Source organism: Chelon labrosus, assembly GCF_963514085.1.
Source record: "Chelon labrosus genome assembly, chromosome: 14".
NCBI lineage: Eukaryota > Metazoa > Chordata > Actinopteri > Mugiliformes > Mugilidae > Chelon > Chelon labrosus.
The window spans coordinates 11,638,558-11,665,303 of record NC_140347.1 but is presented as its reverse complement, the minus strand read 5'-3'; the positions used below and the strand labels follow the sequence as shown (position 1 = coordinate 11,665,303).

At 43.0% G+C, this 26,746-nt stretch overlaps 2 protein-coding genes across 2 annotated transcripts in view; one reads left to right on the top strand and one right to left on the bottom strand.

The window, feature by feature from the left end:
- Positions 1 to 26,384, bottom strand: part of nt5dc1 (5'-nucleotidase domain containing 1) — a 58,598-nt gene extending 32,214 nt beyond the window's left edge. The window contains exons 1-6 of the mRNA XM_084560140.1: positions 26,038 to 26,384; positions 24,567 to 24,658; positions 23,357 to 23,428; positions 23,165 to 23,274; positions 22,964 to 23,043; positions 22,791 to 22,872 (exon numbers count right to left, since the gene is read on the bottom strand). Of these exons, the coding sequence (XP_084416266.1) occupies positions 22,791 to 22,872; positions 22,964 to 23,043; positions 23,165 to 23,274; positions 23,357 to 23,428; positions 24,567 to 24,658; positions 26,038 to 26,130 (529 nt within the window). The 5' untranslated portion in view covers positions 26,131 to 26,384. The remainder of the gene's footprint in view (positions 1 to 22,790; positions 22,873 to 22,963; positions 23,044 to 23,164; positions 23,275 to 23,356; positions 23,429 to 24,566; positions 24,659 to 26,037) is intronic.
- Positions 16,962 to 22,713, top strand: col10a1b (collagen, type X, alpha 1b). Its single transcript, XM_084560139.1, has 3 exons — positions 16,962 to 17,113; positions 17,476 to 17,608; positions 20,242 to 22,713. The coding sequence occupies exons 2-3, from the start codon at positions 17,491 to 17,493 to the stop codon at positions 22,095 to 22,097; spliced, it is 1,974 nt and encodes a 657-aa protein (XP_084416265.1). The 5' UTR covers positions 16,962 to 17,113; positions 17,476 to 17,490; the 3' UTR covers positions 22,098 to 22,713.
- Positions 26,385 to 26,746: the final 362 nt, after the last annotated feature.

The following is a 26,746-nucleotide window of genomic DNA, read 5'->3' as shown; positions in this document are numbered from 1 at the left end:
ACTGAAGTATAGGTCATAAGCTCCACCCCCTCCACGTTAGTGGATTTGACTTGGACCAAACTAAAACACTAAAATACACTTCAAAAAATTTTTTTCTAGGATGGTTTCTGTCGTTTTAGGTCGTTAATATAACACTGATGCAAACTGAAGCGTAGATTTTTCTGGTAAGTTTGAACTTGTTATTTGACGCAACAGAAACAGGATGTGACATCATGATTAGTACAAGCTGCCATGCCAACTGCTCCTTGAAGCAGTCCGCAGGACCATAAGAGTTGGATCGTACTTATCAGACTATAGCTCCAAACTCGCAAGAGAGCACCGCCCCGGGAACCCAGCATCAGTTTGGCCAATGCAAGGAAGTGAGGGGGGGTGCATTGTCCATATTTATATACAGTCTATGGCCCACATACACTGTAATGTCACTGCTAGGCCATCGCCTGCAGTGCAAGAAATATCCCCAGAGAGAAAAGTAAAGATACTGACCACTACTGAGAAAATACAGCAACTTAACTGCACATGGCTACTTTGCATACATCAACACGAACCCATCAATGACGAAACACATTACACACAGCCTCGTCGTGAGTTTGCCTCATCATGAGCAGTGATACAATGTTGACCCCCTTGTGCATGTAGAGAGACTTTTATTTAAAAGATTAACAGGTTTTTGCCTCACTGTAGGTCAACGCAACCCAAACTCCATACTCAACAAATATTCGTTTTATTGTGCACAACCTTAATAACAGTGACGTGGGCGATTAAAGACTTATTCATTTGCGACTATTGTATTGTTAGAATATAATAACAGTAACAATGGTTTGTGGGACCAGCTTTCGTCAGACTCCAAGTGTTACTGCACAGTTGAGTTTTTACGACGATGGTTCCTTTTTACAACTCTCTAACAGAGACAAGATGTAAAAGGTTTTCTGTTAGGACTCCATGAGGGGTATATCTTTCTGTAGCAGTGCAGTTCTTGCAAAATACACAGCACTACAAGAAAATCCAAGTTATATGACATTCCAGAGGAGCAACTCTAGGTTCCATTTAGTTCTCAGGACTGACACATACTACCATTTCTTCAGGAGTGTTGTTTATTCGATATGGTGCAGAAAGTCCTTTGACTGTTATTGTTGCATGCAAAACACATATTTAGCTTATCTGAGAGCAAACAAGGGGCCAGATTAAAGCACAGGCGCCACACCGATGTCATTTACCAAGTCAGACATAACAGTGTACCGCCCCACCCGGATGGGTGATGCTTCACAGTTGAACATATGTGTACATTGGTTGCGACTGACAAAGGGACTCAAATACCAAACAGATCATTTTATGCATGGAAATAGGCTGGCACTGATCTTAACAGGGCCAACCAGCACTTAGATGGCAGTTGTGGCTCAGTCGTGTTTACATCTCGCTCTGTCTCCGGAGACTGCAACAGGACGGGTGAAGGTAAATGTTTCTTTCCTGGACACATAACTGTATGTTAACAACAAACTCTAAACAGGCATACATCTAACTCCGTCCTGTTATCAAGGATTGGGTACAATGCTGGCTTCATGTGCCACACATCACTTAAGACTAGGGACTGAAGCGGAGGATATACGCAAATTACCAAAAATAATAATAAAAAAAAAAAAAAAAAAAAAAAAAAAAAAAAACTCTCGCTTCTTGTTGACGCCACCTCAGGTCCCAATAGGAAGCGTCACACTCCAATATGCCAACAAGAGGGGGACACATAGCAAGGATATTAACTTTAAACCATGGGTTTCTATTCAAATTGATCTTGATTTGAAAGATCTGACATCGATTCATATAATCATCGAATCAATTTACTTGCCGTTTCCTGTATGTGAGACTTGTTTCGCACGACAAATTAGTCCATGCACGAGGGAGATCCGAAACACAACGAAAGTCTCACTTCTTGAGCTTCTTCTAAATTTAGTAGGGTGTGTGGCATGTCTGCCAGCTCAGAAACGCTGATAAAAAGCCGTGTAGTCAGTTTGTTATGAGTGGTCTGAGACTGAAAATGGGCCATTCAGCGAGCCGTTTCAAGTTTGACTCGTTTGTGACGTAACTAGCTCGCTCTGCCCTGTCAGTCAGTGGTCCCTACGCGGCTTCAGACAGCCTCCTCCTTCCGTGTACGCAGGTAGCGACGACGCTAGCGAAACGAAGCCGCATTTTGTTTCAGCCAGAATGAAGCAGTCCTTTCATGTAAGCTGCTCTGTGCTCGGCTGTAAAGGCCCACAAGATAAAACTTGCCGGAATAAAACAAAACTAGCGGGGCTAACATGGTGGCAATTGTATGGTGGAGAGCGGAGCTAACCACAGGGCTAAGTTAGCATGCTAAGGCCGGGTTAAACATGCTGCTGTTATTTGGCTAACGGACACTTTTAGTGTGTTTGTACATTAGTATGTATGTTAGCTGACTGGTTTAGCTGTAGTGGTGTTGTCATTTATATTTTTGTAAGTTTCCTATTTGTCGTTGAACAGTAGGCTAACCGATTTAACCCGTTGTCTGCTAACCGGTATAGCTTACTTTGTCTTTGTGTAAGAATCTCCGTTAACATATTTTAGTATTTAATGCTCTTGTGGTTTGAGCTTTTATGGGACAACCTTATGGACTGATGTAGCTTCTGAGCGCTGCCATACCCTACTGATATGCTCAACGGTTGCATCGGCAACACTACCCATGTCTGCCCGGGTCCTGTGTGGGCGTATCTCCCGGAAGAGGAGGGAGGGGTGCAGGCTAAACATCTCGTTGTGAAAAGGGCTGTTTTTGACCTGGTGAATAGGGGCTCGTTTGACAGTCATTGAGAATTTTTAACCAAAGCATTTGTAACATAGATAGATAGATAGATAGATAGATATTTTATTAATCCCGAGGGAAATTCAAGCATCCAGTAGCAGTAACATACATTGAACATAAAATACAAAAGCTATATAGAAAATAGAAAGTGACTAGAAATAAAATGTTTATACAACTATAAACAATATCGGAGGATAATATAAAGATCCAATGTTAAAAATATAAATTCAATCAAGTCATGAAAGGAACATTTCAACTTGTGGAATTCTGCATCTGATGCTACCCTTAAATAAAACTAAAATGGGACCTTGTGAGTCAGAGTCTATACAGGAAACCGGTAGAGATACCCAGCCCTACTATTTACACTTCACTTAAACAGTCAATCTGCAGAGCTGTGTCTCACCAGGCAATGCTTTTGTTGTCTTTGTGGGTCTCAACCTCAACAACTAGTCTCTCGTCGTGCATTGTTCTACACACACACACAAGCAGTGCAAGAGGTGAGGAGAGGGAGAGAGAAGGAGAGCTGCTACCAGCCGGGATGTACAAGCACAACTTCTCTTGTCCAACAAGGCATCATATAAATGCTGCTTGAGTCTTCAGATTGCTGAATTTGCTGCTCACGTGAGTGAAAAATAAAAAGTACATAAAGGACATCCAGACACGTCTGTCCGTGTTGTTGTGGCTAATTTGTTATTTGTCTGATCAACCAATTATTTTTTTAATTTATCTATTATTCTTTTGTTACTTTACTACTAAATAATAAGTCATAACATTTTCTCATAATAACACATGTTAACATGAATTCCATTTCAGACTTTCACCTAATGATAGTATAAATTACAAAAGTTAAGGATTATTTAGTTGAGACCTAATTGGAAGACGCTTCTTTACACCTGTCCTATTTATCTGCACCCAATCAGAGCTTATGTCCACTTTGTTTAGGTTTATTGGTCTATAGAGCTCCAGTAGCTGACGTCACCCTGCACCGACAATCACAACACCGCCATATTGGCAGGAAAGGAATTACTATGAGCAACTAACCAACTTGTCCTTGTACCAGTTACATCCAAAAATGGTCGGCAGCTGCTGCGCCCCAGGATGCCATAATAGAGGAAATCGTTTTATAGGATTCCCAAATATCCCGCAAGACAGCAGATGTGGATTACTGCAATAAAACGCTCAAGATGCAGGCAGAGAAAACGGAGCGGTGGGATCCCTCAAGAAACGGATTTCGCTTGTGTAGCGATCACTTTATATCAGGTACAGAATCCAGCATTTTCCAAGTCCATTGTCTTGTTTTTTCAACATGTTTTTAACACGATGTCCAACAGATTTCTTTTCATAAGGCAAATTAGGCTAATGTTCATAACGTGGATTACAAAGGGGCGTTGCTCATTCAGTACTGAAACTACTCACAATGAGAAAGAAATTCGGGATTAAACAGTTACTTGTTAGTGTAGTTGCGTTACTGTCATGAACCTCCTCAGCAAAGGTCTTCACTGAATGCTATCAGTGACGATCTGGAGTCGGAGGAAGGAAAGTTAAAGAGGTTATATATACCTGGATACTGCAGGTGAGGAACATTGTCCGCAGCGCCTGTTTCGATGTTTTGCCTTGTACTGGTCAATTTCTATCTGTTTAAAGTGCGCAGTAACCTCTGGCGGCCTGAAATCAGCGCTGACGCCATTCATTTTTCCTCAGAGTTTTCCCGCCAATATGGCGTTGTCAACAAAAAAAGTCACATGCCGCCCAGAGCTCCATAACTGCCTACAACCTGCCAAAATACAGAGAAGCAGCATTGCCAATGATGGCCATAAACATCTGCTCAAGAGAGTCAAAAGAACCTCTGCACACAATCAAATAGTCCTACAACCAATCAGAACTATTTTGTTGTAAACAAACTCAACTCCACATCACTCAGATGACGTGAATGACTACGCTGCTGTTACTCTTCTGACTGTCGCCTCATAACCTGCCGAAACAATTTGATTGGCCGGGCAGATCTTTAACAGAGCATAATCCTTTCTCAGCGGAGCGACCCCAGACCAACTTTCTGCCACAAAAATCTCGTGGGCAATGAGGGGAATTTGGGCTGACTCCCAGGCTTGTGCTGCACTGCAGACAGATACTTAAAACCACGGTTCTGACTGAAAAACGGTCACCACATGTTGACAGCGTCTCCCCGACTGATTTTCTTCTGCTTCTTCTTCCTCTTTTGATTTGATTGGTGGTTGGCAAAGCAGCATGCAGCTATGTGTAGGATGCAAATCTGTGTGTTTTTACATAGCACTTACTGGTACTCAAAGCGCTTTACAGTCGCAGATACATCTAACCATTCGCTAACACACATTCACACTCCATTGCCAAGCACTGGGAGCAACTGGAGGTTCAGCGTCTTGCTCAACGACACTTCGGCATGTGGCACATTCCGGGATCGAACCGCGAACCCTCTAGTTCGTGGACATTCCACCTACTGAGCCACAGTCTGTAGTCGTTTTCGTCTACAGTCAATTTAAATCAAATTCATATTACATTGTTTATATTGGGGTACAAAGCATCGTACGCCTTTTTACTATACATTTTCTTCAACAGCTTGAGCTGGATTTTCTCTGCTAGGTAGAGATAACATGACAAATGACATTAAAATAATCACATTTACTCTATCCATTGAAGGCGGTGTATGGAAGAGAGTGACACAAAGCAGCTTGCAGGATTTCACACTCTGCCAAAAATGTATAGTACGTCGTTCCCTTACAGAGAATGCTTCATGTATTTCAGAGTGTGTGGTGTGGGAACATTTAAAATGCAAAAAAAAGGCATATAATTAATTCAATGCCATTATGCCAATTTGCAGCCTCATTTAGGCCAAAGGCTTGTGGCACGGATGACTTCACCGTCTAACTTAAATCTTTACGAAGCTGTAAAAACATGGATACGGTTGCTATGTCAATATATGAATGACACATGCACAGACTCACTCCTCGAGAAGGTCACTTAAGACAACGGTGGGTGAAGTATGGAAAAAAAACATCTACTGTGACAAAACTAGGATAATCATGGAGATGACATTTCCAAACTATTGTGGATACTGATAGGGTTTAAGGGGATATAAGAATACAGACTTGATTAGTGCTTCTGGAAAAGCCGTTTGTGTATACAGCAGGGATTTGGGGAAAACTGGCAAAAACGCAACGGGATTCTACTGCGCAGGAGGAGAATCAAACAATAAACTTCATGGTTAAATGCAGCCTGCGCGTCTAGAAAGCAGCCAGTCTATCAGACGTAGAGCGCTCACAAACAATTACCCTGTGTGGAGCTAAACAACCTCAGCAGTCAATTTAGCAGTGGACGCTGAGGTGAATGAGTGGTCGGAGACGTGGTAGATTTGATGAGCGCATTTAGGTATTTTTGCAGCTTAATGCCATGTTTGAAATGAAACTGCTGACTTTAAAGCTGTCTTATTTTGGATTTGCTGGATTACCATAAAAACCAGTGCACGTGTCCCTTCGCCAAGGCTCGCCCCCTATTTTACTGAGAAAATTAGGCATTACTTTATTTCACTTGCTCCGCCTATCTCGGTAGGTCCTCGCCGACTTCAAACTAGCAGCCGAATGACACATGTACATATTGCTAGTAAAATTCAAACAAAGCCACAAGGGTCGCAGAGGTTTTAAAATGTTCAGTATAAAAATCTGTCACTTCTACTACTCCCTATCACTCTCAGCAGCAGCCACATTTGTTTATTCTTTCTCAAAAGAGAATGTGGCTTTAATGAGCTGCCAGTAATTATACTGTATAGAGGGGCAGGCTCAGGTCATCTAACCAGTGGTCATTACAGTTTCATAGGCAGCCCCCTGTTTGATACAGGAGAGCAAGCAAAACCTTCCATGACCAGTTGCTCAACAAACGATCCAACAATAACTTACGTACATAAATACAGCTTAAAGTAATCAAATCAAATCAAAAGGAGAAGGTGATGTACCGTCAACTCGTGGGGTTAGTTTGCGAGCAACTGTGGTAACATTCATGCCATCGAGCTAGTTGGCTTGCTAACTGCTGGTAGCAATACTCCACCAGGTTCGATGGCTTTCTAATTGCCAGCAAAGTGTTCAGTTGGTTTGTGCACCCAGGCACATTTCAACAGCACCTGTAGCAAAGAAATTTCAAATAATATAGTACAACAGAGAGCTATGTTAAAGAAGTCAATTATACATTGTACACTGGCCAAAAAAAAGTCGCCACCTAGATTTCACTAAGCAAATAGGTAGGAGCCTCCTTGGATAATTACTGCATGGGTGATTATCTTTCAGCTGGCAACAAGTTATTTAACCCCAACTGATGCAATGAGTAGCTTCTCATTTCTTAAACAACCATGTCTAAAGACACATCCTGTGGTCGTGGAGAAGATGTTCGTCTGTTTGAGAAGGGTCAAATCATTGGCATGCATCAAGCAGAGAAAACATCTAAGGAGATTGAAGAAACTACTAAAATTGGGTTAAGAACTGTCCAACGACGTAATTTTCACACATGGATTGGCCACCACAGAGTCCAGACCTTAACCCCATTGAGAATCTTTGGGATGTGCTGGAGAAGGCTTTGCACAGTGGTCAGACTCTCCCATCATCAATACAATATCTTGGTGAAAAATGAATGCAACACTGGACATTGCCACAAATGCATGGTGTGATCAAAGCTAAAGGTGGTGCAACGAAATATTACAGTGTGTGACCTTTTTTTTTTTGGTGGCGACTTTTTTTTTGGCCAGACAGCGTACATTACCTATGCCTCTGTTGAACAGGAAGCAAATGAAGTACTGAGAATGCCAACAGGAACAGTTTAAAAAAAACAAACAAAAAAAAAAAAAACTTACCTAATTACTTACTCACTACCAAAAGCGATTTTTGTAAAAGTGACAGTTACGCACCTAAAATACCATTAAATGTAAGCTGTTACTCTACTCACGTAGGGAGCTATACTGATTAAAACTGAAGCATTTCCACCCCATTAAACCAACAGAAGGCCAACTGAAAAACTTATAGACAGGAAGTCTTTGTACCATATCAATCCAACAGATCACTTCAATCTCAAAGTGCAGGCCTACTTGTGGTTCCTAGAGTTTCAAAAGCTAGAATGGGAAGTAGAACCTTCAGCTATCAGGCTCCTCTCCTGAGGAACCAGCTGCCAGTTTGGGTTCGGGAGGCATAAAACCTCTCTACTTTTAAAGTTGGGCTTAAGACTTTCCTTTTAAATAAGGCTTATAGTTAGGGCTGGCTCAGGTGACACTGAACCATCCCTTAGTTACGCTGCTATAGGCCTAAACTGCTGGAGGATGATGCATTGAGCATTTTATTTTATTTTCTATGGCACATGCTCCTATCCTCTAATTTTTGATCTAATTTCTTCTGTATTACTACTCATGCATTTGTGTGCTACTATTATATAGCATGTTAACATCTGTATGTCCATCCCCTGCATCCCTCTCCCATATACGCTGGGTTCTGCAGTTTCTTCCTGTTAAAAAGGAGTTTTTCCTTGCCACCGTTACCTTTGTGCTTACTCTGGGGGTTTCAGTCTGGTTTCCAGACCGGGTTTTGTAAAGCGTCTTGGGACAATTTGTATTGTTGCTGACGCTGTTGAAGTATGCCAACATACGGCAAATGCTGGCACTGTCAAAATAGCTTGCAACTTTATTGAAAGCAAGGTATGGTGTTCTAGGATTTGTACTTTCCTCTTTGCAAAAGTACTTCCATATCTTTGTAACCAATCACCAGCTCAGCGCAAAAACACGTTTTCTTATTACCGCGAACTATGTGAAATTCTTTGCACTGTGACTACAAATACCTTAAAATGTGGCTGTCAGACATGGTCGGATGACACAATTTGTTCAAAGCATACTGGACCCTTTTAGTCTTGATCCTAGTACCAGTGATTTAATGTTTTGCCCATTCTTGCTTCTTTAATATCTTTTCTTCTACTTCCATCATTACCCAAAAAACTGCATCGTTTGGATGATAAACTGATTTCAGACACAATACCCAGTAAACCACACTGCTCAGTGGTGGTGCCAGCAATGAAAGATTCACAGCACAGAGCTGTGCTGCCCTAACATTTTGGGAGGAGTTGCAACGTTCAGACTGCGCTTTGTATCATTCCTCCACAGTCTCGCTATGTTCTTTCTCAAGTTCCGCTGTAAACAACAGATGCTTTGATGTTGTTCTCACTACTTAATCTTTAACTGGCCATAGCCAAAAGCTACAGAGGGTGTATGGAAGTATGTGAAGTATTTCCCAACAAACCTGATAAAACAGAAATCTGACACTTCACTCCACAATCCAGATGTTGCCTCTTCTGTGCTGCAGGACCCTAAAACAAAAACACTATTCAGCTAATTTTGACCATTGTATATTTATGCTGTGAGTACATTTAAAGTCTCATTTAAGCAACTATAATGGATTTTAATAGCTACTACTATGTCCAAATAGTCATTCTGTGCAATCTATTCATCGGCTGTGGAGAAAATAAAACCAGCAATATTTATACTTCTTATGTGTGACCTGCTCGTTATTCTTTTATACTGAGGGTTTCTTTGGATTGGAGGCGGAAAAAAGAGCCAAGGGCTTCTGAACGTCCTTACACATTCTTCCCACTATGCTAAGAATGGTTCTCAGGGACACTTCCCAGCCCAACACCTAAAATAAAACCTAAACCGACAAAAACAACAACTGACCTGAGCTATGAGAGCAGCCCAACAAGGGGAATCCACACAAATTCCAGTATATTTAGGACACGGGCCACCGGGGCTGATAAACACTGGGTTCACGATGCCATAAAGAACTCTTAAAGCATACATTTATGTGCCAGTAATGCAGTCCATTGGGAGTAAATAAACACCCAAAAGGTGAAGAGTTCAGGTTTCTATGGCTACAAGTTTGAAAACACAAATTGCAATGATCACGCCCTGTGGAAAAAAAAATAAAAAAAATGAATAAACCGATTTGCTGACTCAGTAAAATTCATATTTGGCCACAAAACTACCACTAAGTATAAATTGTGTCCTTCTTCGGATACATTGACCTGAGAACTTTCACAGAAATAATTTGGACACACCCTCTCATTTAATGGATTTTCTTTATTTTCATGACTATTTACATTGTAGATTCTCACTGAAGCCATCAAAACTATGAATAAACACATATGGAATTATGTAGTAAACAAAAAAAGTGTGAAATAACTTCAAAGTAGCCAGCCTTGCTTTGATTACTGCTTTGCACACTCTTGGCATTCTCTCGATGAGCTTCATGAGGTCGTCACCTGAAATGGTTTTCCAACAGTCTTGAAGGAGTTCCCAGAGATGCTGAGCACTTGTTGGACCCTTTTGCCTTCACTCTGCGGTCCATCTCATTCCAAACCATCTCGACTGGGTTCAGGTCAGGTGACCATGGAGGCCAGGTCATCTGGCGCAGCACTCCATCGCTCTCCTTCTTGGCCAAGTAGCCCTTAAACAGCCTGGAGGTGTGTTTGGGGTCATTGTCCTGTTGAAAAATGAATGATGGTGCAACTAAGTGCAAACCGGATGGGATAGCAGGTTGCCGCAGGATGCTGTGGTAGCCATGCTGGTTCAGTGTGCCTTCGATTTTGAATAAATCCCCAACAGTGTCACCAGCAAAGCACCCCCACACCTCCTCCTCCATGCTTCACGGTTGGAACCACGCATGTAGGGATCATCCGTTCACCTTTTCTGCATCGCAATGAGACACAGCAGTTGGATCCAAAGATCTGAAATTTGGACTCATCAGACCAAAACACAGATTTCCACTGGTTTAATGTCCATTCCTCGAGTTTCTTGGCCCAAACTCTTCTGCTTGTTGCTTTTCCTTAGTGGTGGTTTTCTAGCAGCTATTTGACCACATCATGTAGAGCTGATGTAGAGCTGTGTCTGCTACTAGAACTCTGTGTGGCATTGATGTGGGCTCTAATCTGAGCTGCTGTTAACTTGCGATTTCTGAGGCTGGTGACTCGGATGAACTTATCCTCAGCAGCAGAGGTGACTCATGGCCTTCCTTTCCTGGGGCGGTCGTAGCACTTGATGGTTTTTGCAACTGCACTTGGGGACACATTCAAAGTTTTCACAATTTTCAGGACTGACTGACCTTCAGTTCTTAAAGTAATGATGGACTGTCGTTTCTCTTTACTTAGCTGATCGGTTCTTGCCATAAACAGAATTCATATTACGGCAAGAAAAGGGCTGGCAGCTGTGTACCAACCTGACTTCTGCACAACACAACTGATGGTCCCAAACCCATTAAGAAGGCAAGAAATTCCACAAATGAACCCTGACAAGGCACACCTGTGAAGTGAACGCCATTTCAGGTGACTACATCATGAAGCTCATTGAGAGAAGTCCAAGGGTTTGCAGCGCTGTCAACAAATCAAAGGGTGGCTACTTTGAGGACTAATATTTGGAGTTATTTCACACATTTTTTGTTTACTACATAATTCCATATGTGTTCATTCATACTTTTGATGTCTTCAGTGAGAATCTACAATGTAAATAGTCATGAAAATAAAAAATCAACTATTCTGACCAACTGTTTAATCACTAGGTTTGAGAGGATTCTTTTTAAGAAAACTGTCAAGTTGTTCACATCTCAATTATTGAATCAAAAAGACGTCTCATCGAAGTAATCAATTCTTAATATTTCTGAATGCTTTGCCCTGAGCTCCATTTAAATTCAGAAAAAGTTCTGAGGAACGCCGCCTTTGATTCAGTCGACAGAATCAAAGAGGAGGGGAAAGAACTGAAAGAATAAAAGAAATGATAGGCCGGTGCGACTGCACCATTCAACTAGAGACTAAATCCCGTTATTTTTCTCTTCCATAACTGTCTGTGTCTCAAAAAATTTAAAAAACAAAAAAAATAGTAAAGACTTAAACATGTTTTCCTATGATGTTTGTAGGAGTTGCCAACTGTCGCTGCTCTTTCCATTTTTGTCTTTGTGCACCATAATTACTTCGAGCCCTGCGTAATTTGGTAAACACTGGCGCTCCTTCCACAAAAACATAAACATAATAGTATTGGAGCTGTTTAAGGGCCTTGGGTTTGGCCTCCCGACACCTTTTCTCACCACTAACGCCACCTCTGCAGTGAGCTAGCAGCAGACCTGAATCTGCTGTGCTTCCCAGTGACATGGGCGGACCAGGGGAATGGAGGTGTGGAGGGACGTGCTATTGTAATTGCAAACTTCTGATGCAACAGAAACAACAGGAGTCTGGGAGTGATGGCTGAATCTTTGCTACAGTGAAAATTGAAAATTTCCCCTTGAGCTTCAGTGGATTTTGATGCTTAGTTCCTAGCGAGAAACTATAGCAGCTGATAGTGAAGACTTTATGGTGACGATTTACAGAAGGTGTGGGATCTTTATCGTAAAGCATAAAGAATTACATCATAACACAGACTTGTTTTCACTCAGCTAGATGTCACTTCACAAAATAAAACTAGAAGAATATCAAAGGACTTCTCAGCAAGCTTCCTGCTGGAGCTGCAGCTACATTTCTGTCATTCACTGGTTTATGGCTTCCACAGTAGCCAACCCAGGCAAGACGAAACATGTCATATTGGTTCAAAGACCTTGATGTGAGATTGAGAAAAGATATTCTCCAGATGCTGGGATGGACCGATTACAACACCACTCCTGGAAAAGTTCCTGAGTATGAGCGGAACTGGGAGGTAGAATAAAAATGAAAAGTACTGGTCATTACAGCACTCATTCAGCTTTGATTAAGATCATTGACTTTAAAGTAAACCACTACCTGATCCTAAAATAAATCCTAAAATGAGAGCCAAATTTAAGTTGGTTACCAATGAGTCCAACGTCTCTGGCTTTCGTTTTAATTTCAAATGAGACCTGCCTCTCCGTAATTTCATGCAGACTCGGTTAAGAATGAGCCTGAATGAAAAAAAAGAAAAAGAAGATCCAGAAAGATGCAGTGAAGGCTTTTGGTTTCTATTCTGATTCGCAGTTAGCCTCAGGTTGGTCAAGCTTCCAACCATGATTTTTGTTTTTCGGATCTGCGTAATTGCAGCCAACATTTAGCCAGGAGGTCCAGCTTCAGTCATTCCATTCATAAAGCTCTAAGTGCCTCTTAGTGGCGTATTTGGTTTATTAAAACGTTAAATCTGAGCCACCATCGCTTCCCAGCTCAAACACTCTATCTTTAGCTCCTGCTTTCCACTCTTCCTTGCTGGCCCAGGGACATCAACCTGCAATTATTTTCTTTTTTTTTCTCTCAGGCTCCAGGGCATCCTCAGATCTCTGGGTACTGAATGAAGAAAAGACGAGAAACAGCAACAAAAAAAAAGGTGTAAAAGAAAATACAGATTAAAATATCTGTACTTTCACTAATATCAGCATTGTGTGGCTTTTAAATTAAAAGCCTAAGACACCAATGATATTCTATTTAATATGTAGCAATGGCCAAACTCTTATTGCCAGACGACTGGCTGGTGGCATGAAACAGCCAGGTGTTGGGGGATGCATTGGGACAAGCCTGATCTGCAGACCTGAATGATATTCTCAGTGTTTCAAATATCTGCAAGTGTCAGCTGCAGAAATCCAGTCAGGCTTTAGCATTTGAGAGGACTGACTTCTTGACAATGGCATGGCAAATGAATGAACAATATGAAAACCTGAAAGAAAGGACCACGATGCAAAGTGCATCCTTCAGAATCCAAAAAAGGTTCAAAAAAGGCAACTGGACACGTAGAGTTTTTTGAGAAGACGTTTCACCACTCATCCAAGTAGCTTCTTCAGTTCTAGGTTCGTTAGAAAGTCCAGTTGCCTTTTTTGAACCTTTTTTGGATATACCATGACCTGGATGACTCAGAACCTTCACAGACATCCTTCAGAATCGTTTAGAAACATATATATAGCTTGATCATAAATGGCATTTCAAGATAATGTGGAAAGCAGAAGCCGAGCATGCTGGGAAACAAGCTCTGTCATCATCAGTTAATTAAAGCCACTGAATGAGCATTAAGTCACGTCTGGAGTGAAGCAGCACCATGTTTTTGGGGGGGGGGGGGGGGGGGGGGGGGGACAATGGTTACAGCAGCAGACCCTTCCCATGAATACCACCCATGAGGAGGTGTCTGAAAAGACTGAGAATGCACCGTGTCAGAAAGGCTCTACGTACAGTTCATCTCCCCTCGTAATTGCATGTTTATGCTCTATGGCTGCATTTTGCCATACACAGGCCTACCCAGAAACTGCATGTGAATCTAAGTAGCTGTTTACATTAAACCTCACAGATGCCAGATTTAGATAGGGAGGCATTAATTCTGACACGCCAAAAAAAGAAAAAAATCCAATTGAAATAAAAAGCAGCCATGCCTCATTGCGGTCACAGCCACTTTCATGGTGAGATGCAATGCCATATCTGCAACTTAGAAAGTTGTTAAATGTCGACTCCACCCCCGCACTACTCTGTCATTTCATTCAAAGAGTTTACCAAAGATGCCTACGGTTCTCTGAGCACTCATCTGCGGCTGCCGAGAGGTTGGTAGCCTAAATGATACAGTCAAAGGGAAGGAAAACCATAGAGATACTGTATATTACACAGTGGCAGGACCAATCAAGACTCTTTGGCTACATTCACACTGCAAGCCTTAGTGATTAGATGCAGTTTCCTTTTGTTTGGCTGCTCACATAATTTTTTAAACGTGGCCAAAATCAGACTATCCAAATGCCCCAAATGATTATATCGGCTACAATGTACGCCCTGGGCCTTTGCTTGCACATTACTGTCCAAAATCTATTTAGGAGGTAACACATGAATGTCCCACCAGTGACTACTGCCAGCCTTCAATGTTTATATTCCCTGAATGACGCCAGCGAAAGCAGAATTATGACAAGTGTCTATCTAGAGTCACGTAAAAGCTGAAAGGATTACAATACGATGATATCGATCTGAGGTTACATTGATCTAGGACTGCACATGATCCTGGCTCAAAGCGGAATCCAAAGTATCGGATTCTCTTTGATTTGTGCTGTTCACACTATTGAAAATAACAGAATCAAAATCAGAAACGACAGCACAGAGGCACTGATCATGGCAGCACAAGAACAGGCCCTAGGTACAAGAGCCATAGAGGCCAAGATCTACATGAGTAGATCAGACCCAAAGATGCCTCTGAGACAGTCCAGCACATAGTAGCAGGGTGTAAGATGTGGTGGCAGGCGTACATGGAGAGGCACAACCAAGTGGCTGAAATAGTGTACAGGAATATCTGTACCCAGTATGGAATGGAAGTACCCAAATCCCAATGGGCCGCACCACAGAAGGTGGCTGAGAACAACAGGGCCAAGGTTCTGTGGGACTTCAGCTTCCAGACTGACAAACAGTTCCTGGCTAACCAACCGGACATAGTGGTGGTAGACAAAGAGCAGAAGAAGGCGGTGGTGACAGACGTGGCGATACCAGCTGACGCCAACATCAGAAAGAAGGAACACGAAAAGGTTGAGAAGTACCAAGGGTTGAAAGAACAGCTTGAACAGGTGAAGGCGAGCGTGGTGGCCCGTGGTAGTAGGAGCACTCAGGGCAGTGACCGCCAAACTGGGAGAGTGGCTCCAACAGATCCAGAGCCTCAGTCCAGAAGAGCGCAGTCCTAGGAACAGCTAAGATACTGCGCAGAACCCTCAAACTCCCAGGCCTCTGGTAGAGGACCCGAGCTTGAGGATGACACAGATGCCACCCCAAGAGGGTGAGAGGGACCTTAAACAGAGGACGAACTGTATGGATTGTGCATTTAAAAAGTGTGCATTAATAAGAATAGTGTAAAAATAAAAATATACATTAACAAAGAAAGCGTGTTAGGGTTAGGGTTTTAACGGGAGTCCATGTGCAATCTCAGTGAAATCTCAAAAATCGTATCCATGGCAACACCATACTTCGGGTTTCTTGTATTAGACCAGAGTCCTACTGTCCTATTCCAGGTGACATCTGGAAGTTGCTTGACAGTCTCAGATCTGACACATACACTCATACTGTATGTATACTGTACACTGTATGTACACTGTACACCCTTCATCTTATCACATATACTGCATACCGACACCATATGTACCCATTATGATGTCCCTACTAACAAACACTGTACGTCTATTAAACCTTCATATATCTTATTTCTCTCTCCCATAGAGCGCCATTATTGCCCAAAAAAAAAATAGACCCTGCTGCTTTGCTTCACTGATATGATCCCGACAAGCTGACACCACAATAACTGCAACCATCCGAGCAGTGACGCAGACGAGCGTCTTAGAACTAAACCTCACTTCTGCCTCCTGGTGTCTTAAAGTTGCACTGCGGCTCTCTGCATCAACAAATGTCACAAAGATAACTCACAGGCATACAGCTGCCCGGAGAACAGTTTCTACTATGTGAAACTTAAAACTTCAACACAAATCAAGTTCAGTCTGTTGAGTTTAAGAACATTAGTTCACACTACCACGTCTTTCAAACCCAGAAATTGTTGATGGACAAGAAAGACATGTCCTGTTTTACATTTTACATTTCACCAAAATTGAGGGAAAATGGCTTTTTAGTTTATGTGTCCTGCCACGGCCTCAATAGTACTAAAAGTAGTAGTAATAGTAGTCTTCAGACTGGAGGAAAATATTGTCAGACTTGCACAGTCTTTACTTTTCCAGAAAAACATCCCGTCACAAGATGCTAAGTCAATAACTTGATGTTTTTTATACAAACAAAAAAGTGCAGTGATGAATGCTATAGAAGGAAACTAATGGGGACAATTTAAGAATCAGTCACCAGTGAAAAAAAAGCACAAACACTCAGTCAAATGAGATGTCAAATGTGTGATTTATTAAAAGGGATGTGTAGGGACTGCCCGCCATGGCTTTAATTAGTGATCACCTCTAAGAGACAAACCAACAAACTATGAAAATGTCTGAAAGGAAGCCCCTCGCTGCTCCGTGCAGACAGAGAGAGCCAGATGCAAGGAGAGGAGACAGGGAGGTGAGGGAGGACCTTCACCCTGAAGTGACAGGCCTCCTGAGGACATGGCACCCATCATTAAAGATGACATCAGAGCAGGGAGGGGCCTTCTGAGCGAGGTAGACCCTCCATGATGCTTGACAGTGGCTTGGTATAAATACCTTGAGCCCAGTGCCTTGGGAAGCAGCAGCTGCCGCTCAGAGAGTCAGACTTCGCAACTAAGGATATACGAGCGCCACGCCGGGACAGCAGCCTCCCGACTCCCCCACTGTTTCTTTGGAGGCGTAAACCTTCACGGTAAGGTGGTTTTTTGTCTGATTTCAGGTTAGTTTTGCATGAATACCAGTTCCAGTTCTCCAGTTGCAGGCAGCCTCTGGTTAGATGGGTGGAAGAGTGCTGATTGTTCCTAGTATAACAAGTGTAATGAGCCATGTCCTATGGCTGAGTTTAGACTAGGGTAGTATTTCTGGCTGTGACTGTTGATTACAAAAACTTTTGAAACCTTAGGAATGATGAGTATGATATGGCCAGTGTAGGAAGCATTTCTGCTGTTGCAGCACAGGTGCCATGCTGCTATGGACTGTGTTTTGGATGCGGACTGTCATCACAGGGAAACTGAGCAACGATGCTCATTCTCAAACATTTTCTTTTTTTTGCAGGTTTAGCTTCGCGACATGGACCTGAGGGTAACAAGCGTTCTCCTCGTCCTCATAGCCCTGGCAGAGGCAACACCTGAGAGGTACTACCATGTGCCAAAGGTGGCCAAGACTCCATACCCCGTAAAGAGTCATGGTGAGTCACGTTTGCCTTGTTGTACCTATTTTTTTTAATGTTCTGTATAATAATTAAACTCCAGCCAAGCACATTGTTGATTTAAAGTTGCTGCTGGCTCCAGTAAGAAGCTGTTTGCACCAGCTCTATAATCCATCAGATTTTTGTTCAGCAATTAAAGCAAATCTAGTATAATTAACCTGCTAAATACCACCAGATGAAACTTTTGTGGTATTTTTTGACGTTCTGCATGTTTTGGACGCTTTAAGGAAAATGGGAAGGACGAAAAGCAAGACAAATGGCACCAGAGATGTTTTAGACATATCCACAAATGACCGAAAAACAAATCAAGTTTGCAACTCTCAAACACTGCTATACTGCAAAGACAAACACCTTCCAAATAAAGATAATGAATAGCCTGCAACTACCTTCAATTTCCTGAACAAACTTAAAAGTTTTCAAGTAAATCACTGTCAGTTGAGCTGTCGAATGAAATTAAGACCGCGACTTTAATCACCGATCTTAAAATTATGATAGCCTGCATAAACCCTGCAAAAACAGCAGTCTTTTTCATTACTCAAAAACAATTTTTCGTTTGCTACAAATTCCAGGTCATTATCATTATCATCATTATCAAACTAACTACTATGACCTTTCACGCATTCTGACGAACTGTTATATATCAATAAATGAGGTCTGCTCAGCGCTGCCTTCTATCATTAAGTCCATTAAGTCCCATCAAGCAGGTTCACTGGACTGCTGTGTGTGTGTATCACACCATAACTGCGAGGTGTGGTATAGCTGTAAAAGAGTACTTGTCCTCTGGATAAATAAAGGTGAAATAAAGAAAGCTATAAGTAATGTAACTGCAAGAGTGATGCCTAACTCTATATCTTGCACTCAAACTAAAAAGGATTCAAATGTTGCACTCAGCACTAGAAGTGTATTTCTGCTATTTGAAGAGGTACTTTTGTGGTTAGACTACAATGAATATAGAAGAGGACAATGAAAGCTCGGATCTGACAAATCTCCAAAACAGATGCTGTTACCACGTTGTAGGCACACCCTAACAAACCGCCTTGTAATATCGAGATCAAACAATAAAAAATGAAAAAAACTGAAACAACAGAGGCTGCACAGAAATACTCACATAAACAGTGCATTTAGCAAACCACAGCAAAGTTTACTGGATTTTCTGTTTGCAGTGTATAGAGAGGGGCTAATTTTTTCCAACATATATATATATAAAAAATAAAAAATGAGTAGCAAACCATGACAAAATGGGGGAGAGAGTGTTACTAAATCAACCAAAACTGAGCGTGTGTTTATAGGCCACAGGCAGTTCAGATCCTGGGACGGCCTCTGTGGCCACTATCAACACCTTCAGTTTGTGGTGTTGCTGGCGGCCAAAATGTCCAGTTCTGGCACAAATATCCCCTGTGGGCTTTCAGACACAGCCCTTATGTGGCAGGGAAATGACAGACCTGTCAAAGCATTTTTTTTTCTCTCCAAACACCATTTCAAAAGACAGACTAGCTTTGCTGGATTTTTTCCAGCCAGAGTATGGTGTACAGGACAATGCAGTGACATAGCATTTGCCAGAGATGTTGTTTGTGCACATTTCAGAGATAAAGATACTTAAATATTCTTAAAAATGATTTAATGTTCAAGTGCAGGTAGATCATATTCTGCATTTATTGCAATGACTAAATAGTGTCTATATTCTTTACACTATATAGTTACCAGTTTATAAATAGGTGAACTTATAAATGTAATATCTAAGATATTTAATTCTGGGTTCAAGAATTAACTAAAGTACAAGTAGTAATAAGTAACAGTGCACTAAATGTCCAAATTGATGTTTATCAATTATGAGTTATCACTAACAAATACAATTGGCCTAAGGGTTACTGGGGTTACCATGACTAGCTCCAACCAGCGAAATGTTGTATAAAGATTTTTAGAGTGGAAACACTGGAAACACTGCTTTCATTTCCACCTTTGTTTTATAGGGCATGGTCAATCTGGTCTTGACTTAAGTAATGAATATACAATAGTGAGTAAATCTATCCACCAAAATAACAAAATTACATTATGTGCCAGGTTAGGGCACTACATGCATTCCTTTAATCTTGCCCCTAAAGTCTATGCTGTGTAGCAGGAAATGCATCAAGGTGTTGTTGACAACTTGAAGACCACTAACTATATATTCCCTGCCATGGGCAGTGCAGACAATTAAAGAGTAGTGCGGGCAATCAAAAGCAATTCACATCATGTGGTGTGCTGGGTCCCAAACTAGCAGACATAAGCATGGTGAAAACATTACCTAAGGTCAGTGGCGCTGCGAAGAAAACTCTAAAAAGAACGGCGCGAAGGAGCAATATTTTTAAGTCCGGTTGTGGTATAATGGAGTAGAATACCCACGGACCAAGAAGATATCTTACATAAAACACTTAAAAGGCACAAGATCTTTCACTACTTATACACACATATATAGCTTTCAGTTTGAGTTTTTACATTACAGCTTAGGACTCAGTACAACAAATCGTATCTGAACTAAGTGATCTAACAGAGATACACCTGCTGTTGTGACATTATGGTATGTGCATTAACCGAATAATTTAATGTGTATCTGTATGTGTTGTGTTCCATAGCTGTTGCAGGCCAACAAGGTCCTCCAGGTCCTCCAGGTGAGCCAGGACCAATGGGTCCACCTGGAGCTCCAGGAAAAAGTGGTGTAGGACATAGTGGCCCACAAGGCCCACCAGGACCTCCTGGACCCCCTGGGTACACTCAAGCTGGTAAACCTGGGTCCCCCGGTGCCCCTGGAAAACCAGGTGCTAATGGCATACCTGGTGAGAGAGGTGCAACTGGCCCCAGTGGAGCAATGGGTCCCAGAGGTGCACCTGGTACACCTGGAATCCCCGGACCCGCTGGGCTTTCTTCTGTTGGAAAACCTGGACCATCTGGCATCCCTGGGGCAATGGGCCCAAGAGGAGAGCCTGGTTTGAAGGGACATCCTGGTATTCCTGGCCTTCCTGGCACCAAAGGAGAGAGAGGCATTGGAGTTCCTGGAGTTCAAGGACCACCAGGCGCAGTTGGACCAATGGGCCCATCTGGCATGCCTGGCAAACCCGGAGTTGGTAAACCTGGAGCCTCAGGTTATCCTGGAGAACCCGGAAAGTCTGGTACGCCAGGAAGAGATGGTTCTCCTGGACCAATGGGAATGCCAGGAGCGAAGGGTCACACTGGAGCTCCAGGCACAGGAGCACCAGGAAAACCAGGTCAGAATGGTACCCCAGGTTTGCCTGGACCTATGGGAGTTAAGGGTCCACAGGGTCCTGCTGGTCAGCCAGGTTCCCCTGGTATGCCAGGTGTTGGCAAAACAGGTGAACCTGGAATACCAGGTAGCAGAGGAGCTCCTGGTACTCCAGGAACCACTGGTCAGAAAGGAGAGCCAGGCCCAACGGGATATACTGGCCAGCCAGGTGCTACTGGTCCTATTGGTCCAGCTGGTCCACAGGGTGCAAGAGGATTTCAGGGTGAGGCAGGCCCAGTGGGACCCAAAGGCGACATTGGAATGGTTGGTGCACCTGGCCCAAGAGGAACCAAAGGTGATCAGGGAGCTCAGGGTTTCACTGGAAAACCAGGTACCCCTGGAGCAGTAGGTCCTCCAGGAATTCCAGGTCATAATGGTGTTCAGGGTCCAAAGGGTGCTCAAGGCCATGCTGGTAGCCCAGGACTCCCAGGTGCCAATGGTGCCCCAGGACTAAAAGGTCACAGTGGCCTTCCAGGAGCACCGGGTAAAAGTGGTGAGAGTGGCAGACCAGGACCAATGGGACCTGGTGGCCCCCCTGGTCCAGCAGGTCCTCAGGGATTCAAGGGCCATCCAGGTCTTCCAGGCCCACCTGGCCCAGCTGGCCTTACAGCAAAGGGACTTTCTGGCCCCCATGGTCCCCCCGGAATTCCAGGTGCCAGAGGTCATGATGGTCTCCCAGGCCCTGCTGGTCCTCCAGGTCCACCTGGCCCACCAGGAGAGGTGGTGTACCACCAAGAGAAGAGCATGCCAGTCAAGTCCCATGAGGTTGTGATGCCTCATGAGATGATGAAGGCTCCTATGTCCGCATTCAGTGCTGTGCTGACCACGGCCTACCCCCCAGCTGCATCCCCTATTCAGTTCAACCAGGTTCTGTACAATGGTGAGAATCATTATGATGCCCACAGTGGTGTATTTACCTGCCAGATCCCAGGTCTCTACTATTTCAGCTATCATATGCATGTCAATGGTGCCAATGCTTTGGTGGCTCTCTACAAAAATGAGGAGCCACTTGTTTTCACCTATGACGAGTACAACAAGGGATTTCTGGATCAGATGTCAGGCAGTGCTGTCCTTATGCTGCATGCAGGTGACAGAGTCTTTGTCCAGATTCCTGATGAGGAGAGTAATGGTATTTTTGCTGCAGATAATGTTCACTGCTCCTTCTCTGGGTTCTTGATTGCCTCAACGTGATTTCATAAATCCAAATAAACCTCAAAATCTTATGAAACATTGAATTACTCAGAGAAATAGATCAGTTTACAGAATTCAAAACTGAGATGTAGATTAAAGAAAAACATAAAAATATGGTTGTACGTTTCGCAAGATTAACAGCTCATTCAACTCTTCAACGTTCTTCAATCTGCTAACAAGTCACTCAACAGAGAGAGAGAGATTAATGTTGATTAAAGTTTTATGGTTCAAATTGATCCCTAATTCGCCCTGTGTGTCCCTTTGTAGTTTTAAGAGACGTGAAACAATATTGGAAGATATCTATATATGGTGCTCTCACAGCTACCTGTAACATTTACAGCATGTCTTTTATTTGTGTTTGTTTTATCAGTGTCTGTTGTTTAAGAATTTTCCTGTAATATACACACACAAGACACACAAAACTGTTGTACTATATGTTATTAGAGATCAGCACATTCTCACAAGCACTGTGACCAGCAAAACAACATGGAATGAGAAATTCAAACTGCATTTTTTTTTTTTGTTCAAACAACTATGTCCCATTGGATGTGTTAAGTTATGTACCACTTACTGACCAAAACACAGAATAAAAATTCTACTTTGAAAAAGAAAAACATCCTCTGTGTATCGAGTATGTGTCGCTCTTCCAAGCAATAAACTAAAACGTGTGCTGGTTTGGAATGAAACCCTTACCTTTGAATGCAGATGTGTTGTAATTGTGGTCGATGGCAGCCACCATGTCTTTCCAAAAGTCGGAATTCACCTCATTTCCTTGCTGTTAAAAAAAAAAAGAAAAGAAAAAAACATTAAGATGTGTTTCAATATCAACCATTAATGAAACCATACAGTATTTCATCAAATATCACCTTGTGCAACATGTCCACAACTCTTCCGCAGAGGAGAGCCCCAGGAAGATCAAAGTAGTTGTCATAGAAATAGTATTTTGCTGAAAAGATGAACATACAAATCAGTAAAACAAAAACAAATCTGAGAAAATATACACTAGCCTGCATAAGAATCAACAGTATACAGTTAGCAGGCAATACAGGTTAATGTAAACCTCATACCAGATCTTGTGAATGAAGTATTGAGGCTGTTGAAGTGCTTCCACTCCCTTTTTGGGCCATAATGTTTGAGGATTTCTTCTGTGCTGAGGTCAGTGGTCCCATGTGTTGCTCTAATCAAGAAAGCAAAAAAATAATAATCTGCAACCTCAAGGTCTGCCAGAAGAATGAGACTTTCATGAAGCGAGAGCTTACCGCAAGACAGTTCCATCTTCAGCCAACTTCACGAGGTTTCCGTCCTCAAGATCCACGACCAAGCCTTTAAAGCTGGACGCAAAAGTCAAGAAGTTAATAAAACGATATGAGAAGTGCTGGCTCACATTTGTTTTCTGGGACACTGGATATAATTGTAACTGGATTAAATGAACGGTAAAACGCTTGCTTCTGGTCGTGCTAAAATTCTGTATTTGTGTCATTTTATAACAGCATGTTGAGTCTAGAGACGTTTCTAAGGAAGATCTCAAACATGTTTAGCTTAGCTTGAAGTTTAGTCTACTGTAGGAAGGTGGAAGATGCTAGCTCTCAGTTGGTCTCAAGAAAAGAAAAAAAAATGAATCCCGAGCATCAAGGTCCCCTGCGATAGACTGGCGACCTGTCCAGGGTTTACCCCGCCTCTCGCCCGATGACAGCTGGGATAGGCTCCAGGCCCCACCCACTGCGACCCTTCACAGGACAAGCGGTTACAGAAGAAGAAGAAGTATCAAGGTCCTGCAGATGCAGAACTACTTATTATGCAGCATTAAGTATTTAATCAAGTGTGCATGTAGTGGCAGTACAGAATGTTTTTCTGTACTAAAAGGTATGAAAATAAAACAACTATTAAAAACTGAAATTCAACTCCAGAAGGATCAGGCCATCCTGCCTAAGTATTAAATAGAATTATGTCCTGTAAAGGGTTGCGGGGGGGGGGGGGGGGGCTGGAGCCTATCCCAGCTGTCATTGGGCGAGAGACGAGGTACACCCTGGACAGGTCTCCAGTCTATCACAGGGCTAACACAGAAAGACAGACAACCATTCACACTCACACCTACGGCCAATTTTGAATCACCAATGAACCTAATGAGCATGTCTTTGGACAGTGGGAGGAAGCCGGAGTACCCGGAAACTCCACACAGAAAGGCCCCAGTTGATTATTCATATATATTATTACTAAAATATATGCACTTTGTGAAAGTGTAAAAATACCCAGTAGGTTATTGCACATTGTGGTGAAGAAAACAATAGCATAGCTCTCTGTGTAACAGAGATTCATAAAGAGAGGGGGTGGGTTGAGGTAGTTGAGAGAGAGAGATAAATAGAGCCTTTATATCTCCTACTGATCATGGGATTCTCGTTGCACATGTTTCGGTCACAGTTTCCCTTTAAGCAGAGAAAAGCGCTGGTGCTGCTGCTGTTGCTGACTCACCAGAAATCCCAGGTGGCAGGAGTTAGGTTCATCAGGTCCTTGTCATATCCTTTATGCTCCACCAGATACCTGGCAAAGCTTTCGTAGATTAGCTGTAAACACAATGAGCACATCAAACCCTGGAATGAGTCACGGGCAACGCAAAAGCAATTCGGCTTGCAGCATGCGCCGCTTAACGTCAAGAACATGCAGGTTTTATGTAACTCAACGCAGGTCACAGCTGAGTTTAGCAGCTTTCGGTGGCTTTAAGGCTGCATTGTGACAACATAACAAGCTAAAAGCACAACATCTGATTCGTCAGCATGTTATAAAGTTGCATGGCAAATGTGTTAAAGGGGAACTACTGTTTTTTTACAACCTGGACCTTATTTCTGGCATAAAATACGATCATTTACTCACCCATATAGCTTTTGTATAATTTGTAGTCATTCAGGAGATATTTAGATGTACGTTTATCCATATAGTGGGAGTGAATGGGGCACCGAAACGCAGCCTCTAAAAAACGCATTATCTGCCGCAAAACTCATTCATTTCACCAATATATTCACGTTGAGTTACCTGTTATCATCATCCGGGTCTGAAGATTGACCTACAGACCCCGTCGGTGGGCGGTAAATGATCGTATTTTATGCCAGAAATAAAACAAAATATAACGATAACAAAATATTGGTGAAATGAACGAGTTTTGCGGCAGATAATGCATTATTTAGAGGCTGCGTTTCGGTGCCCCATTCACTCCCACTATGTGGATATACGCAGATCTAAATATCTCCCGAATGATTATAAATTACACCAAAGTTATATGGGTGAGTAAATAATCGTATTTTATGCCAGAAATAAGGTCCAGGTTGTAAAAAACAGTAGCTCTCCTTTAACACTTACTTATGAGTTGTCTCTTCAAGACTGATTTTGCAACTAAGTGAGTCTGTCAGTTCCATAAAAACGAGTCTTTAGTTTGGGGATTACATATCCAGGCCTACAGCACTGACACTGTTAGTATACTATGCATCTCTATAACACTGACAAGAGGAAGCACAAATGAACTCCAGGCCTAGTAAACTGCAGTCATCGATTTGTTATTTGTAGCTCAGTGTCACAGCAGAACAGCAATACCCCGAGAGTCTACAGTTACTGTCGCCCTAAACCGCAGCAAATCCACTATGATATGATGATATGAGAATCTGTTTTCTGTCTGCACTTGTGTGCATGAGCGTCTCCGCAGACTTTCAACCTGTGAGTCACGCAGAGACAGACTGCAGCACCGGGAGCACCATCATCGCATCACCTTGAACACGTCTCTACACCGCATCCAGCCGCCACCGATCGCACTAATATGAATTTTTCACTGGCGTGTCTCAACATATTAGAGGTGGTATTCACGAGGACCCACTGTGACGCTGCTCGAAGCGTCGCGACCACCGTGCGGTTATGGGGAGCTAGCCGCCCGCTTCCCCTCCACACACACACTCACCCTGGAGGTCTCCTTCAGATGGTAGCGGCAGAGCGTGTGGTCCAGGTCGAAGCCGATAACGTCGCAGTCCGACAGGCTGAAGTATTCGCTCATTGTGGCTGAGGGCTTGGGGGGAGTGCGGGGGGGGAAGCGCTCCGGAGCACGAACTTGTGCACAGCAGCAACAGCAGCACAGCGTTGCCTAACGTGTCAATGTCACTTGACTGACGGCGGATGGGACGGGACTGGACCGGGCACGGCGGTGCAGCGAAACACAATTACGCGAGCCCGCTTTCCATTTAATCCCAAATGGCCGCTCGCTGCACGGTTAATGTCAGACAGTTGTACAATGTGGAGGAAGAAGGTAAACTCTCGTGCGCCAGAGGAAGGCGGCAGAGAGGCGAGGAGAGCGCAAGAGCGTGCGGTACTTCCGGGTGTGAAACGAAACCGTAATATGCGCTGTATAGGCGAAGGGGTGAATTTGGTGTGCGCGTTCGACTTTTTGGGGCAAATATGAACTGAAGTATCATGTAGGTCAGTGGTTCCCAAACTTTTCACAGCCCGTACCCCTTCAGACATTTGACCTCCAGCCATGTACCCCCTACTCCAGTGGTTCCCAAACTTTTCACAGCCCGTACCCCTTCAGACATTTGACCTCTAGCCATGTACCCCCTACTTCAGTGGTTCCCAAACTTTTCACAGGCCGTACCCCTTCAGACATTCGACCTCCA